The sequence below is a fragment of the Suncus etruscus genome, chromosome 11, assembly GCF_024139225.1.
Source record: "Suncus etruscus isolate mSunEtr1 chromosome 11, mSunEtr1.pri.cur, whole genome shotgun sequence".
Lineage (NCBI taxonomy): Eukaryota > Metazoa > Chordata > Mammalia > Eulipotyphla > Soricidae > Suncus > Suncus etruscus.
Window position 1 is genome coordinate 8,128,964 of NC_064858.1, and position 17,665 is coordinate 8,146,628.

At 47.3% G+C, this 17,665-nt stretch overlaps 1 protein-coding gene across 1 annotated transcript in view; it reads left to right on the forward strand.

Annotated features, from left to right (window-relative positions):
• Nucleotides 1–1,437, forward strand: part of IQGAP1 (IQ motif containing GTPase activating protein 1) — an 82,625-nt gene extending 81,188 nt beyond the window's left edge. The window contains exon 38 of the mRNA XM_049783284.1: nt 660–1,437. Within this exon, the coding sequence (XP_049639241.1) occupies nt 660–773 (114 nt within the window). The 3' untranslated portion in view covers nt 774–1,437. The remainder of the gene's footprint in view (nt 1–659) is intronic.
• Nucleotides 1,438–17,665: the final 16,228 nt, after the last annotated feature.

Below are 17,665 nucleotides of genomic sequence, written 5' to 3' on the forward strand. Positions count from 1 at the left end.
CCTGCCTGTTCCCATGGGTTTGAGCTAAGCCTCCTGGCCACTTCCCCCTTAAAGAAGCAGAGATTCGGGCCCGGAGAGATAGCACAGCGGTGTTTGCCTTGCAAGCAGCCGATCCAGAACCTAAGGTGGTTCATTCGAATCCCGGTGTCCCATATGGTCTCCCATGCCTGCCAAGAGCTATTTATGAGCAGACAGCCAGGAGAAACCCCTAAGTACCACCGGGTGTGACCCAAAAAAACAAAAACAAAAAAGAAGAAGCAGAGATTCAGTTGGACCAGTGGAGCAGAGCAGTGTGGGATGGTAGGGCTCCTTCCTCCTGCCATGGCCTGCCTCGCCCTTGCCTCGTTCCCACTGGGCCGCTCTACTTCTCCACTGTGGTCCTTTCATTCTTTTTTTGTTTTTGTTTTTGTTTTTTTTGTTTTTGGGCCACACCCGGCGTTGCTCAGGGGTTACTTCTGGCTGTCTGCTCAGAAATAGCTCCTGGCAGGCACGGGGGACCATATGGGACACCGGGATTCGAACCAACCACCTTTGGTCCTGGATCGGCTGCTTGCAAGGCAAACGCCGCTGTGCTATCTCTCCGGGCCCGGTCCTTTCATTCTTGCCCACAGGCTTAATTAACTGTCCGAATGTTTCTGTTTTGTTTGTTGTCTGAGCAGGACCTGCTGCAGCTACAGTATGAAGGGGTTGCTGTCATGAAGTTATTTGACAGAGCTAAAGTAAATGTCAACCTTCTCATCTTCCTTCTCAACAAGAAGTTCTACGGGAAGTGATTGCTCTCCTGCTGCCAGCCAGAAGGGCGAAGGGAAGAAGTCTCAGGCTGCCCATCAGGGCCCTTTCCTGCCCCTGACGCCAGGCCCAGCCCCAGCCATGCCTCCCGCCATCTCTCCTGGCTCCACCTTTTACCTTCTCCTGCCCTGGCAGGCCCTTCCTTTCCTTTCTTCCTTGTCTTTCAGGACATCTGGCCTGGTCTGTTCCCTTCTTTTCTTCTGTCCCTAGCAGGATGCGGCACAAACTCGTCATGCTGTTTCCATCAGCCATAGCTGTCGTGTTGCTCTAGTCTCTGCTTGGGGTTTTGTTCTGATCAGCCGCAAGGGTGATGGGGGGTGGGGGGAGCTGGTTTCTCTTTATTAGAAGTGAGAGCTCTTGGCCCCAGCATGGAACTTGGTTAGGAGACACAGTGGGAGACATGTCTGCTGCCCATGAGTAGACAGAAAGTGCTCAAGCATTGTAGGGTCTCATTCTTCTGTCCTTGGGAGCAAGATCCTGTGTTCCAAGGCAGCCTTTCTAGGGGAAAGTGGAGTGTCTTTGTCCTCTCACCATCATTGGGCATGACCTCTGACGTTCTGTTGGTGTGGTTCTTGTCGGTCAGGAAGGGCCCACTGAGTTCAGTCCCTTGTTTGGAGGTGTCTCCTCATTTGTGTGCATGCCCGATACTGATTACACTTTTTTTTTTTTTTTTTGGTTTTTGGGCCACACCCAGTGATGCTCAGGGGTTACTCCTGGCTACGCGCTCAGAAGTCGCTCCTGGCTTGGGGGACCATATGGGACACCGGGGAATCGAACCGCAGTCCGTCCAAGGCTAGCGCAGGCAAGGCAAGGCACCTTACCTCTAGCGCCACCGCCCGGCCCCGATACTGATTACACTTGATACTGATTATTTTTTTTTTTAAACATTCTTTTTTTTTTTTTTTTGGTTTTTGGGCCACACCCGGCGGTGCTCAGGGATACTCCTGGCTGTCTGCTCAGAAATAGCTCCTGACAGGCACGGGGGACCATATGGGACACCGGGATTCGAACCAACCACCTTTGGTCCTGGATCGGCTGTTTGCAAGGCAAACACCGCTGTGCTATCTCTCTGGGCCCCGATACTGATTATTACACATCGTTCCCTGGCTGAAGAATGGCTTAGCCCCAGGACAGTGACTGTTTCCTGAGTGCCTTATTAGAGTATAGAATTATTTTTAAGATGTGGTAAGATTTATATAATGCTTTGAAGAACTATAGAATACTGTAAGAAAAGAACTTTTTTTAAAAATTGGCTTATCTGTATATCTGAATTCTTAATATTTTCTTGCAGCTGAAACACTAGGATTTATTACAGGGTCACAGAGAAATAATATGACTTAAATAAGATGAGACCAAAACGAACGAAACCAGCCAACTGGTGTTACACTTGATATTAAAATAAGTTTTTCCCCATTTTTTTTCTCTTTTTTTTTTTGTTTTTTTTGTTTTTTGGGCCACACCCGGCGGTGCTCAGGGGTTACTCCTGGCTGTCTGCTCAGAAATAGCTCCTGACAGGCACGGGGGACCATATGGGACACCGGGATTCGAACCAACCACCTTTTGGTCCTGGATCAGCTGTTTGCAAGGCAAAAGCCGCTCTGCTATCTCTCCGGGCCCCATTTTTTTTTCCTCTTATACCGCCCAGGCTGTGCCTTTATTTTTATGAGCCCCTTTAAGTAAAAAGTAATTAAATTCTACACACTGGGGGTCAGAGAGATAGCATGGAGGTAAAGCATTTGCCTTGCATGCAGAAGGATGGTGGTTCAAATCCCAGCATCCCATATGGTTTCCCGAGCCTGCCATGAGCGATTTCTGAGCGTAGAGCCAGAAGTAACTCCTGAGCCCTGCTGGGTGTGACTCCCCCCAAAAAAAAATTCTACACACTGAATTTAGGAAATTTTTCTTCTTATGTAAAAAGCCATACATCAAAGAAAAAAAAAGAAATGTACTTCTCCAGGAAAATGTACTGAAATCATGCTACAACACCTCCCTTTCCTCAGCTGTTTGGGTTTTGGTTTTCTTTTTTTGTTTTGTTTTTGTTTTTTTTGGTCACACCCAACAGCACTCAGGAGTTCCTCATGGCTCTATGCTCAGAAATCGTTCCTGGCAGGCTCAGTGAACCATATGGGATGCCTGCTGTTTGGATTTAGTGTTCTTTTATAATGAAACTTAAGAAAATAAATGAACTTCTGAAAATTTGCCAGTGCATATTAAAAGCCAATAAAATGTTCTGTTCATGACAGATTAGATGCTGTGGAAATGCCCAAGCTGTTTCCGGGTGGACTGTTGGACCAGTCAGGGACTGCCCTTACCATGCAGTCAGCCCTCAACGGGAAAAAGTAACCTCCACTTGCCTGATGTTTTTACTATATTTTGGGAGACTTTTTTGAGGGGGAGGATTTGCTCCTGGCTTTTTGCTCAGGAATCACTCCCCGACAGTGCTCAGGGGATCCTATGGGATGCTGGGGATTGATCCCTCCCCACTGTGCTGTAATTGTAAGAGCATGTTAAAGGAACAGGTTCCTTCCAATTAAAACCAGACGCTCAGTGCATTCTCTGACTCCCCCAGAGCTGCACTCTCAGCCTCCCTTGGTCTCAGTTTTTTGCGTGTATTTTAGAGATTCAGCCATATCTGATACATGATGAACTCTCCACTTCCTCCCTCTGGAGAAGCTCGTGGTCTTGAACACATACCTCTTTAGTTCTCTTAAGTAAAACAGTTTTACTGCAGAAGATAACAGTAGGTGCTCCTATTTACACATTTACACAGTACTGTTGCCTCACGAACTCAGACTAGCCAAAATGCCAGGGCCCACCCTGAATACTCATCCAAACCCATTGACCACACATCAGAGTGAGTGACCGAGGTTTACAATTCCTCCAGTAAAGGACAAGTTTCAGTCATTTTTAACAATCATGACCCAGCTAATTCTTTGACCTAACTGTAAATGTAAAAGCACTGAATAGAATGATGGTTTCAGTGGCATCAGGAATGCCCCAGTGAGCCCAGCTTATGGCCTTAAACCCCCCTGGCTCTTCCTACTTTATTTATTGTCCTGCCACTCTCTGGCTCATCTCTCTCTTTTTTTTTTTTTTTTTTTTTTGTGGTTTTTGGGTCACACCCGGCAGTGCTCAGGGGTTACTCCATGCTCAGAAATTGCTCCTGGCAGGCACAGGGGACCATATGGGACACCGGGATTCGAACCGATGACCTTCTGCATGAAAGGCAAACGCCTTACTTCCATGCTCTCTCTCCGGCCCCTCACCTCTTGACCTTCTCTCCCGGCTGTGTGACATTTAACTGCAAATGAATTTACTTCCGACAGTCCCCACTGCCATCAGACGATTCCATGCATAATCGCTTTTGTATCTTTATGAAATAAAAGGTCATATGTTCGTATTTGTGTTTATTTTTCTCAGTTTCATTGTTAGCAGTGGCTGCTACCAAACAGCAGTGACTAGAGGGAGGGCCGGGCATTGAACTCAGCATCCGAAAACAGCCCCTCGCTTGTGCTATTGAGGAGCAAATCCGAGTCTTCTGTTGAATCCCAGAACTCTTAGCTCTGGTTAGCAGTGAGTCTCGCTTTCTTTAAACTTGATGCTCATAGGGCCAGAGCGATAACAGATAGCAGCAGGGCATTTGTCTTGCAGGCAGCCGACCCGGATGGACCCTGTTTGATTCCTGGCAGCCCACATGGTCCCCCAGCCTGCCAGGGGTGCGATTTCTGACTGCAGAGCCAGGAGTAGCACCTAAGTGCTACTGCATGTGCCCCAAAAATCAATAAGTAAAATTAAAAAAAATAAACTTGATGCTCAGGGTCACCCCTAACAAAGGTGGGCAGCAGTGAAAATTTCATTGTTGTAGGACAAGTGGCAGCACCAGTCATAGAACATCTCTCGAGGTTCTGGTCTTGTACCCGAGTAATCTGAAAAGACTTAAGGAAGTCAGGGTGTGAAAGCAGAGGCAGGGCAGGGGAAGTGGCTTCTTTTTAACTAAGACCCCAGGGGGACAGCCTTGATTAAAGAGAACTAGGACATGCGCACCCTCCGTGCTTACTGGCCTGACTGTTGGGAAGTGGGTGGCAGGAAGTCAGGCGGAAATGGAATTGTTCTGAGGTAGACATCAGTGTAGAACAGGAGGTGGTGGTGCGCTCGGACCCTGGAGGGTGAGGGTGGGGAAAGCCGTCTGAAGATGCTTCTCGGCTCCCCTTTCTTGGGCCTCTGAATCTGCTGTTGCTGTTAACTCCTGCTCTCCATTGCCACTGAGAAATCTGGAAAGGTGCTTGTCCAAGATGCCAGGTTCAAGGGAAAGGAGGAAAAGGAAGGTTAGATGAACCTGGAGTAGCCCACAAACCAGTGAACCCCCAGAAAAGGAATCTCGGGAAACTCCACCCTTCCACAGATCTTAAAGTTCACATCTAAATATTTTTCAAAAAAAAATCTTGAAATCGTAAACAGTCAACAGTCAGCTTAACAGTCAATGTACTGTGAATTTTGTTTGTTTGGGAGCCATACCTGGCTGTGCTCAGCGCTTACTCCTGGCTCTGTGCTCAGTAGTCACTCATTTTCAGGGGACCCCATGCATTGCTGTGGATCTAGATAGGGTTTGCTTCATGCAAAACAACTACCTCTCTGCTCCCTTTCCCATATTGTCAATTTTTACGATGAGGGCCTGGAATAATAGTACAGCATGTAGGCCACTTGCCTTGCACACAGTCGATCTAGGTTCAATTTCCTGGCATCTCATATAGTCCCCCATGTCCTGCCAGGAGTGATGCCTGAGTATAGAGAGACAGGAGTAACACTGAGCATCACCGGGTGTGGCCCAAAAACAAAAAAAATTACAGATGGAAATTCCAATTTTTTTTTTTTTTTTTTTGGTTTTTGGGCCACACCCGGTGACGCTCAGGGGTTACTCCTGGCTATGCGCTCAGAAGTCGCTCCTGGCTTGGGGGACCATATGGGACGCCGGGGGATCGAACCGCGGTCCGTCTCCTAGGCTAGCGCAGGTAAGGCAGGCACCTTACCTCCAGCGCCACCGCCCGGCCCCAGGAAATTCCAAATTTTTATATACCTCCATATGTAAATGGAGGACCTGGGATTGATCCCTAGCACTTCAAAGATGAAATAAATTTTATCTGTGGAACAAAGATTCCAAAATGCCCAGTAGAGAATTGTTTGGAAAGCATGGGCAGGAGCAAATGCTACTTACATTTTTTCTCTACTTATACACATAGGATAAAATTAATAAGTTTTGGACAGAGTTAACTAATAGAACATGCATAATGTACAATAATGAGTGTGAATGGGGTTTCAAAGTTTGTTTTGTTTTTTTGTTTGTTTGTTTTGGGGCCACACCCAGCAGTACTCAGGGGTTACTCCCGGCCCTGGCTCAGAAATCACTCCTGGCAGGCTCGGGGGACCATATGGGATGCCAGGGATCAAACCTGGGTCCATTCTGAGTGGTTCACATATAAGGCAAACGTCCTACCACTGTGCTAACACTCAGACCCCAGTATCTTATTTTAGATATTTTTAGACTAGTTGGCCACTGAAATCATAGGAGTTGACATTAATATCGAGGGATCAGAGTGTCCCCTTATAAGGGATCTGAGGCAAACACTAGCCCTCCTTAAAGGGATGAGAGCAAAACATTTTGTCAGTTGGAAACTATATCTTTTCATCTTTTTTTCTGGGGGGGGTGTCACACCCGGCAGTGCTCAGAGGTTACTCCTGGCTCTATGCTCAGAAGTCACTCCTGGCAGGCTTGGGGGACCATATGGGATGCCAGGATTTGAACCACCGTCCTTCTGTATGCAAGGCAAACGCTTTGCCTCCATGCTATTTCTCCAGCCCCATATCTTTTCATCTTTTTTTTTGGGGGGGGGCCACACCCGGAGATGCTCAAGGGTTACTCTTGGTTGTCTGCTCAGAAATAGCTCCTGGCAGGTACTGGGGACCATATGGGACACCAGGATTTGAACCAACCACCTTTGGTCCTGGATCAGGTGCTTGCAAGGACAAACACCCGCTGTGCTATCTCTCCGGGCCCATATCTTTTCATCTTAAACATTTTTTTTACCTTTTTTTTGGGGCGGGCCCCACCCGAATGCACTCCGGTTACTCCTGGCTATGCGTTTAGAAATCACTCCTGGGCCCGGAGAGATAGCACAGCGGCGTTTGCCTGCAAGCAGCCAATCCAGGACGTAGGTTGGTTGGTTCGAATCCCGGTGTCCCATATGGTCCCCCCATGCCTGCCAGGAGCTATTTCTGAGCAGGACAGCCAGGAGTAACCCCTGAGCACCGCCGGGGTGTGGCTCAAAAACCAGAAAAAAAAAAAAGTATTTGGGGCCGGGCGGTGGCGCTAAAGGTAAGGTAGCCTGCCTTGCCTGCGCTAGCCTTGGACGGACCGCGGTTCGATCCCCGGTGTCCCATATGGTCCCCCAAGCCAGGAGCATCTTCTGAGCACATAGCCATGAGTAACCCTGAGCGTTACCGGGTGTGGCCCAAAAACCAAATAAAAAAAAAAAAAAAAAAGAAATCACTCCTGCCTTGGGGGGACGATATGGAAGCCGGGGGAACCGAATCTTGGTCCGTCCCTATGCTGGCGCTTGCAAGGCAGACGCCTTACCTCTAGCACCACCACTCTGACCCCATCTTAAACATTTTTCAGGTTGGGAGTGGAGACTAAACTCTACCCCCTGAGTTCAGTCCTGAACTACCAACAGTAAATTCCCTGAGTGCAGATGCCAGGAGTGGCCCAAACGCAAAAATGAATAAATAAAAATTAATGCAGATTTTCCACTTATATTTCTCTCAAATGTTTACCCCATGTAAATCTAAAAAAATATTTTTTGAGCATTGTCCAATGATGCTCAGGGGTTACTCCCTGTGCTCAGGAAAGCATAAGGAATTCTATAGGATCAAACCCGGGCTGGTTGTGTGCAAGAGAGTACTCTCCTTGCTGTGCTATCTCTCCAGCCCCCCCACCCCTGTGTAATATTTTAGGCATATCATATCCTTTGTTACCCTGTGATAATTATCAGTAACAAAAATAACTTAAGTTCCTATGCTGTAGGTGATTATCTCAAACCAGAAAAGTATTTTGGCACCAATAACTGTCAGTACAGATTTGTGACAAATTAGTTATCTTAACCAATAATTCCAAAGGATGTAAAGTGCATTTTTTCATAGTTATAGTTCTTTTAATATTTAATTTTCAAATCTGTTGGATTTTGTGGTGAGTTTTTGTTTTGAGGCCATACCTGACAGTGCTCAGGGCTTACTCCTGACTCGGCACTCAAGAATCACTCCTGGCAGAGTTTAGGGAATTGTATGTGGTGCCAAGGATTGAATTCATGTCAGCTACATGCAGAGCAAGCACCTTACCTGCAGTACTATTGCTCTGGTCCCTCCAAATCTGTTTAACCTCTAAGAAATATTGGGGCCAGAGCAATAGAGCAGTGGTAGGGTGTTTTGCCTTGCATGCAGCTGACCCAAGACAGATGTGGGTTCCATCCCAGCATACCATATAGCCCCCCAAGCCAGGAGTGATTTCTGAAGGCATAGCCAGGAATAACCCCTGAGCATCACCGGTGTGGCCCAAAAAACCAAAAAACCAAAAAAAAAAAAAAAAAATGATGGGAGTCAGAGCAACAGAACAGCAAGGAGGGCATCTGCCTTGAATGCCTGCTGACCAGGGGTTCGATCTCAGGCATCTCATAGGATCCCCTGAGCCCCCACCAGGAATGATTCCTGAGTGCAGAGCCAAGAGTAACCTCTGAACATTATCAGGTGTGCCTCCCCCCCCCAAAAAAAAAAACAACATTCTTATAGGGCCGGGAGAGATAGCATGGAGGTAGGGCGTTTGCCTTTCCATGCAGGAGGTCATCGGTTCTAATCCCGGTGTCCCATATGGTCCCCCATCGCCTGCCAGGAGCAATTTCTGAGCCTGGAGCCCAGGAATAACCCCTGAGCACTGCCGGGGTTGTGACCCCAAAAACCACAATATATATATGTATATATATATATTATAACAAAAAAACATTCTTATAAAGTATTTGTCTATTTTGAGTTTCTTGTTGCACTAGCAAACTTTGTTTTTCAAGGGGCTCCCTTCCAAGAGTGCCTGAGCCCCAGGGAACCCTCCCAAGTGGGAGGCTAATGGCTCTGTGTAAGGGAGGATTTCCTTCTAAGCAAATCACCATCATGGCCCCACGATAGTACTTGGAGGACTGTATGATACCAGGGATCAAACCAGGGTCAGCTGCATGCCAGGCCTGGCCAAAGCTCTTTATTCTCTGCTTCAGTTTTCCTGGTGTGTGTGTGTGTGTGTGTGTGTGTGTGTGTGTGTGTGTGAGAGAGAGAGAGAGAGAGAGAGAGAGAGAGAGAGAGAGAGAGAGAGAGAGAGAATGCATTCAGGCACTCCTTACACACACTGCACTGCCATGCACCAGAGAGGAAAAACTGGCACAGGGAACCAGCTCTCATCTCCACCTGTGAGGCAGGCACCCTGTGGCTGTGTCAGGCTTGGGCCTCCGTTTTCCACCCCACATAAGTTCCAAAAAAACTGGTTGTCATAATAAATGCACAGAAATACATGGTTTTTGTTTGTTTGTTTTGCTTTGGGACCACACCCGGCAGTGCTCGGGGGTTACTCCTGGCTCTGCACTCAGAAATCGCTCCTCGCAGGCTCGGGGAACATGAAATGCTGGGAATCGAACTGGAGTCTGTCCAGGGTTGGCCATGTTCAAGGCAAACGCCCCACCGCTGTGCTATCTCTCTGGCACAGAAATACATGTATTACCTTAGAAACAGTACTCATTCTGAGAATCCCTTAGTTCTAGTGAAAAAAAAAACTCAGTGATTAATAGTAAAAGACAATAATATGACATGGGAGGGAACTGAGAGAAGTTATTACTGGATTAGGATAAAAGAAAATTATTGTCTTTCAGATTGTCTACTTCAGGGGTCTCAAAATCGTGGCCCGTGGGCCATTAGCTGCCCTCCGTACAACATTTTGTGGCCTGCGGCAGGCCTTCAAATATCGCAGTATTCGCGATTGTTCGCTTACCGAATAATAGCAATAAAAATCGCATTAGTAGGGGCCAGGCGGTGGCGCTAGAGGTAAGGTGCCTGCCTTGCCTGCGCTAGCCTTGGACGGACCATGGTCCGATCCCCCGGCATCCCATATGGTCCCCCAAGCCAGGAGCAACTTCTAAGCGCATAGCCAGGAGTAACCCCTGAGCGTTACCGGGTGTGGCTCAAAAAAACAAAACAAAACAAAAATCGCATTAGTAAGAAAAAATCACATTAAACATTCGCATACCCCGAGCAGTTCCATTCGGGGTATGCAAATGTTTAATGCGATTTTTTTTTCTTACTAATGCGATTTTTTTATTGTGAATGGTCAGTAAGCGAATAATCACTAATACTTTGCACCTAGCGCAGATGTCATTTCCGCTGCTCCTGCCCACTGTCCCTTGCATTATCGGAGGCCAAAGGGAGAGAAGTTTATTACAGAATTAGATTTTGTCATACCTTCATCATGACTTCATCAAAGCCTGCAGTGAAGAGAAAGATTGATGACGGCACAGACAATTTCAGGAAAAGTGGGAGATGCAGTATTTGTTGAGCACAGGGGCTTCCCCACATGTCTTATTTGCTCAGAGGAAGTTGCAGTGCACAAGGAATACAACTTGAAACGCCATTATTCAGCTAAACATGCTGAGGAATGTGCAAAATATCAAGGAAATGAGAGAGCCAAGCGGGTTGCCAGTCTTAAAGCATGTCTAATGAGGCAACAAGATTTCTTCAAGAAAGCAACCAAAGAGAATGTTGCATCAGTTGAAGCTAGTTACATGGTTAGTGAGATGATTGCTAATGCAAGGAAACCATTCACAGAAGGAGAATTTGTTTAAAAGTGCATATTACAGGCTGCAAGTATTATCTGTCCGGGAAAGAAAGGTCAGTTTAGCAAAATCAGCCTTTCTGCCAACACTGGCAGAGCGCATTTCTGACATGTCAAGTGACATCATCAACTGTGTGAGAAAGCCAAATGTTTTGATGCATACTCAGTTGGTCTTGATGAGGGCACAGATATAACAGACACTGCGCAGCTCACAATTTATGTTCGTGGTGTTGATTGCAATTTTGAATTGACAGAGAAGCTGCTCACAATAATTCCAATGCATGGCCAGACCACCGCTAATGAGATATTTCGGCATCTGTGTGATGCCATTGACAATGTAGGTTTGCCATGGAAGAGGTTTGTTGGAATAATAAGTGATGGACACCATCGATGACAGGGAGGAAAAATGGATTGGTGACACTTGTTCAAAAAAAAAAAAACTTGAAGAGGAGGGTGTAGAGAAGGCCATTGCTCTTCACTGCATTATCCATCAGCAGGCCCTTTGCAGTAAATGCCTGCCGTATGACAATGTGATGTCTGTTGTTGTGAAATGCATCAACCAAATCAAATCCAGGGGCTTAAAGCACAGGAGGTTTTGTGCTTTTTTAGAGGAAATGGAGTCAGATGTGCTCTATTTCACTGAGGTACGTTGGCTCAGCAGGGGAAATGTCCTGAAAAGATTTTTTGAGTTGAGAGAAGAAGTGAAAGCCTTCATGGAGAAGGATGGGAATGCTGTTTCTGAGTAGAGTGATCACAAATGGCTCATGGACTTAGCTTTTCTTATTGACATCACACATAAGCCGAATGTACTAAACAAGATGTTACAAGGCCCAGGGCAGCTTATCAGTGCTGCCTATGACAACGTGAGAGCATTCTCCACAAAACTTGTGTTATGGAAATCCCAGCTCTCTCAGACAAACCTTTGCCATTTCCCAGCATGCAAGGAACTTGTGGATGCAGGCATACCATTCAGTGGTGAGAAATATGTTGATGCTATTTTTAAGCTAGAGAAGGAATTGATCACATATTTGCAGACTTCAAAAAGCACAGAGCCACTTTCCAAATTTTTGTGGACCCCTTTTCCTTTGATGTGCAAGATGCCCCTCCTGTGCTTCAAATGGAGCTCATAGGCCTGCAATGCAACCCTAATCTCAAAGCCAAGTTCAGGGAGATTAGTGGAAAAGCAGACATGCATGTGCAATTTTTGAGAGAATTGCCCCCCAGCTTCCCTGAGCTTTCCCGAATGTTCAAGCGCACCATGTGTCTTTTTGGGAGCACATATTTGTGTGAAAAATTATTCTCCACATTGAACTTCAATAAGTCAAAATACAGGTCTAGACTTAATGATGATCATCTCCAAGCCATACTGAGGGTCTCAACTGCTTCTTCTCTAAAGCCAAATGTGGTTCAGATTTGTGAGAAGCACTGTCAAGTCTCTGGCAGCAAGGAATAGGCAAAAGATGACATGTTCAGAAGAACTGTTCATGATCTTCACTCAATGTTCTATTCATGTTCAGAAGAAATAATTAAAACTGTTAATAATGACGTTTGAGGACTTTTTTTTTTTATGAAATCCCTTATGCGGCCCTGCCTCACCCCGACTTTGCCTCCTGTGACCCCCAGGTAAATTGAGTTTGAGACCCCTGGTCTACTTTCTCAGGATTTGGGACCAGGAACTTCACAACTCTTAAATGACCAGGGAGCTGGAGCTATAGCACAGCAGTAGGGTGTTTTGCCTTGTACAGACAGACCCGGGTTCGATCCCTGGCATCCCATATGGTCCCTTGAGCCTGCTAGGAGTGATTTCTATGTGCTGGTGGGTGTGGCCCAAAAACCAGTAGGGAACCATATAATAAAGCCCCTGAGTCCATCTGAAGCGCACAGGCCCCCTTGACCACCCTCTCCCATACCCCCTGGGGTTATTTGGACAGATCCCAGGTCTAGGAGGATTTCAGCCATGAAGGTGTAAGTATGATCTCAAACACAGTTTCTCAAAGGGAACAGTTGAGTCCCAGGAGGCATCGGTGGTGTTTGGAGATGTTCCAACCACGGGTGCTACTGGCATCTAGTGGGTGGAGGCCAGGGTGCTACTGTACCCCCTCCAGTGCCCTGCAGCAAACTTCTTCCTGTCCAGAGTTCCAGTCATTCCAAAGTGAACAATCCTACTTTGCATGGGTAATGGTTTTTGGGTGGCGGGCAGGGCCCACAGTCAACATTCACGGGATACTCTTGGCTCCGTGCTCAGGGATCACTCCTGGGCGGCTCAGGTGACTGTCTGGAGTGTTGAGGATGGAACCTGGGTCAGCTTTTTGCAAGGCAAGTGCCCTCCCCGATGTACTGTCGCTTGGGCCCCTGACTTTCGTGTCTGTGTCTGAGTCATCAGCTTCAGCCTTTTGGCAGAAATATCCTTGCATTCCTATTACATCACATCAGGCTCTTGTACTTTAATGATGTAAATAGATCCTTCTTGGGGCGAACATGCTGCCAGCTTGACTGGTTGGCTTTCAAGCCCCTGTCAGTTTCCTGTCACACTGTCACGTGGATTCAGGATACTAGAAACAAAAAGTTATCATGTCGATCTCGTGGCAAAATGTGGAGGTTCTAAACCCGTTGTTTGGCGCTCCATGGTCAGGCCCTGAAGGGAGCTTCCTGCCATCAACTGTCTGGCCACCTTGAGGAGTATTCATACAGGAAACAATGACGAGTGTGTTTCTCTTCCTTTATTTAGCACTTTTTCAGAGTACGTTGCTTCCCCCAACATCTTCTGAAGAAACCTAAAAGGTTTTGTTCTCTTCAAATCATTAATACCCCTGAGATCTTAACCTCTCTGTTGATTTTCAATCCACTGCAGTTTTGCAGGTTGGGGGCCAGTGGTCCCCCAAGCCAGGAGCGATTTCTGAGCACATAGCCAGTAGTAAACCCTGAGCATCACTGGGTGTGGCCCCAAAACCAAAAGGCTTGTTCCCTGTACTATCTCTCCGGCCTCTAGATTACTATTTCTTTCTCTTTTTTTTTTTTTTTTGTGTGTGTGTGTGTTTTTTGGGTCACACCCTTCAGTGCTCAGGGGTTACTCCTGGCTCCACGCTCAGGAATCGCTCCTGGCAGGCACGAGGGACCATATGGGATGCCGGGATTCGAGCCGATGACCTTCTGCATGAAAGGCAAATGCCTTACTCCATGCTATCTCTCCAGCCCCACTATTTCTTTATTTCTTTATTATTTATTTTGGTTTCTGGGCCACACCAGTGGCAGCACTCAGGTTACTCCTAGCTTTGCACTCAGAAATCACACCTGGCAGAGGCTGGAACAATAGCACAATGGTAGAGCATTTGCCTTGCATGCGGCTGACCCAGGTTCAATCACCAGCATCCCATATGGTCCCCCGAGCCTGCCAGGAGTGATTTCTGAGCAAAGAGTCAGGAGTAACCCCTAAGTGTCACTAGATGTGACCCAAAAACAAACCAAAAAAAAAGCAAAAAAATTAAACTGGCAGGGACTATATGGGATTCTGAGAATCAAACCTGGGTCAGCCATGTGCAAGACCAACATCCTACCTGCACTATGCTATCACTCTGGCCCCTAGAAATATATATTTTTGTTTGTTTGTTTTTTGTTTTGTTTTGTTTTTGGGCCACACCCGGCGGTGCTCAGGGGTTACTCCTGGCTGTCTGCTCAGAAATAGCTCCTGGCAGGCACGGGGGACTATATGGACACCGGGATTCGAACCAACCACCTTGGGTCCTGGATCGGCTGCTTGCAAGGCAAACGCCGCTGTGCTATCTCTCCGGGCCCTAGAAATATATATTTTTAAAGAAATGTTCTCTGGGGCTGGAGAGATAGCGTGGAGGTAGGGTGTTTGCCTTCCATGCAGAAGGACGGTGGTTCAAATACCAGCATCAAATCACAGCCTGCCAGGAGTGATTTCTGAGTGTAGATCCAGAAGAAACCCCTGAGCACTGCCGGGTATGACCCGAAAACAAAACAAAAAAAAAGTATAGAAGTATTGGGGTCGGAGAGATAGCACAGCGGTAAGGCATTTGCCTTAGACACAGAAGGACAGTGGTTCAAATCCCACCATCCCATATGGTCCCCGAGCCTGCCAGGAGCGATTTATTTATTTATTTATTTATTTATTTATTTATTTATTTATTTATTTATTTATTTATTTGTGGTTTTTGGGTCACAGCCGGCAGTGCTCAGGGGATACTCCTGGCTCCATGCTCAGAAATTGCTCCTGGCAGGCACAGGGGACCATATGGGACTCCAGGATTTGCACTGATGACCTTCTGCATGAAAGGCAAACGCCTTACCTCCATGCTATCTCTCCGGCCCCCAGGAGCGATTTCTGAGCATAGAGCCAGGAGGAACCCCTGAGTGCTGCCGGGTGTGACCCAAAAACCAAAAAATAGAAAAAGAAAAGAAATATTTTCTGAGTCCCTAACAAAACAAGACTCTTTTTCCTGAGAAGATAGATTTAGGTCCACACCCAGCAGTGCTTTGGGGATCATGCAGTGGGGTTGGTAGCATGCAAGACCAGCTTCTGAACTGGGTTGTCTCTCTGGCTCTGGAACAATCGTTAAAATAAAGAAGATTTTCCCATCAGTATAGGCAGCCCCGTGGAACCCCAAGCCCGGGAGAACAGATCCACAGATTCTGCAGTGGGAGCTCCTCCTCTCACTAGTTACGGTCTCGTGTCCACAGGGAGGACTGGGGAGAAGTCACTCCCATCCGCTCCCAAGAGCTGGCACCAAACCACTGATTCATACACAAGTAGCAGGAGAGAGTGGTAGATTGGGAAAAGTGAGTTTCTTGGAGGAGGAGGAGGCTGAGTTTTAGGAAAGGGAGCAGGTGGCTGGGTACGAGGAGGCCTGAGCAGCACAGGCGGCTGGGCTAGGCTGCCCTGGCTCAGCCCTCAGCTTCTCCCTGGACTCAGTGCTTTCCTCCCAATTCTAGTTGGGGTTGGCACAGAAGAGGTGAGGCTGGAAGGAGGCGAGGATTGAATCCTTCTGGGTCCCTGTCCACCTGTGCCCGGGTTTACCCCCCTTCTTTCTGCTATGCAGCAGCCTTCCCACAGGCCCCAGGGCTGATAGTTTCTGCTCTAACTAGCCCCTGGGGACGCCGTCTTGTCCCTCAGCTCTGCCCAGGCTCTTTATTAACTTTTCTCCAAATCTCAGTGAGCTTGCACTATCTGTTTCCTGCAGGGACCCCAGCCTCGAAGCAGGGCCAATTAGGGCCTCAATTAGTGCTGGATTTGGTAACCTGGATAAGCATGGGAGGACAGTTGTCGGGGAGAGGAATCGGAATCGAGGGAGGAGAGTTTTTGGAGTGTTTTTTGAAGTGAGGCTGATTTCCCGGAGAGCTATAGACCAGCAAGTGTTTCTGGGATGCATGAGTCCATCAGGAAAGTCGGTTGGAGGATCAAGTCAGAGCATCTGACTTGTTGCATGAGGCCCCGAGAATGCATCCAGGAGCACTGCTTTTGGGGATCCTCAGCACCACAAGGGAGTGTGCTGTCACTGTGCCCAGCAACCATGAGTACACAAGCACCACAACTGAAGTATGTGACCAGGTGAACACCACACAGCTGCGTGTATCATCCATCATCATAGGATGGAATTCAAAGGCTTAGGGGGTAAAAGGGGTACAGGAAAAGTTTACAAAATTATCTTGTCAGGAAGTGCCAGTCGATTGCCCCACTTAAAAGTCTGAGCATAGGAACCAGAGCAACTGCACAGTGGGAGGGTGTTTGCCTTGCACGTGGCCAACCCGGCACCCCATAGGGAGGGTCTCCTGAGCACCAGCCAGGAGTGAACCCTGAGTGCAGAGCCAGAAGTCAGCCCTGAGCACCACCAGGTGTGGCCCAAAGACAAAAACAAAATTAAAAAGTAGGCTAGAGCTTCCCTGGACTTCACGGTACTGAGGATAAGGTCTCCTTTGGTTCTGCCTTTCTCAGCACCAAAGCTTCATCAGACAGGTGATCATTCTCTTGATCTAATTACCACAGCCACATTCCAGCCAGGGAGAAGGAGAAAGAGAATTTTCCTTTTCATGTAAAGGCCTCGTCCCAAAGCTGCCTTGCTTCAGCTTAGATTGAGGGCGGGAACATGGTCTGCGCCACTGCAAGGGGAAGAGGGAAAGCGATCTTTGAGCTGGGCAGCCAGGCCCCTTTTGGTGCCAGGTTTCTTCTAGTTAAGGGAGAAAGGAAGGATAAATATTGGGAGACAGAAATAAATTTAAAAAATATTCTTCTGAGCTGAGCAACAAGAAAAACTTCTAAGTACCGTGACCAGAAGAGCAGTGCTGGCTGTGACCCAAAAGCAAAACCAAAACCAAATATTTTAGACCTTATTTCCTTGGCTGGGGCGCACGCTTCGCTTACAGAAGACCCAGATTCAATCCAGCATCTCACGGGGCCTGAAACACTGCCAGGAGTAACCCTTCGATCCCAGCACTGAGTCAGGCCAGTTGTACTTCCTAAACAGCTTGTGGGGCTCAAAAATAAACACAGCGGCAGGAGTGATATGACAAACCCTTTATCTCTAGGAACAAGTAATTTATACATATTGTGGATCTGTGTCTTAATTATGAATGGAGAGTTTAGGATTACTCAAAGTTTGGGTTTGTTTGGGTTTTTGCTTTTGTTTTTTTGGGGACACACTCACTGGTGCTTATCACTTATTTCTGCCTCTGTGCTTAGGAACTAATCTTGGCAGTGCTCACCCCACCATGTGGGGTGCTAGGGATCTAGGCTGCATGCAAGGCAAGTGCCCTCCTCACTGTCCTATTGCTCCAGCCCAAGGATTACTCAGAGTTTGAAGAAAACCTTCATATGGAGACCACATGAACAAACTTTAAAAAATGAATCCTGGGCCCAGAGAGATAGCATGGCGGCGTTTGCCTTGCAAGCAGCCGATCCAGGACCAAAGGTGGTTGGTTCGAATCCCGGTGTCCCATATGGTCCCCCGT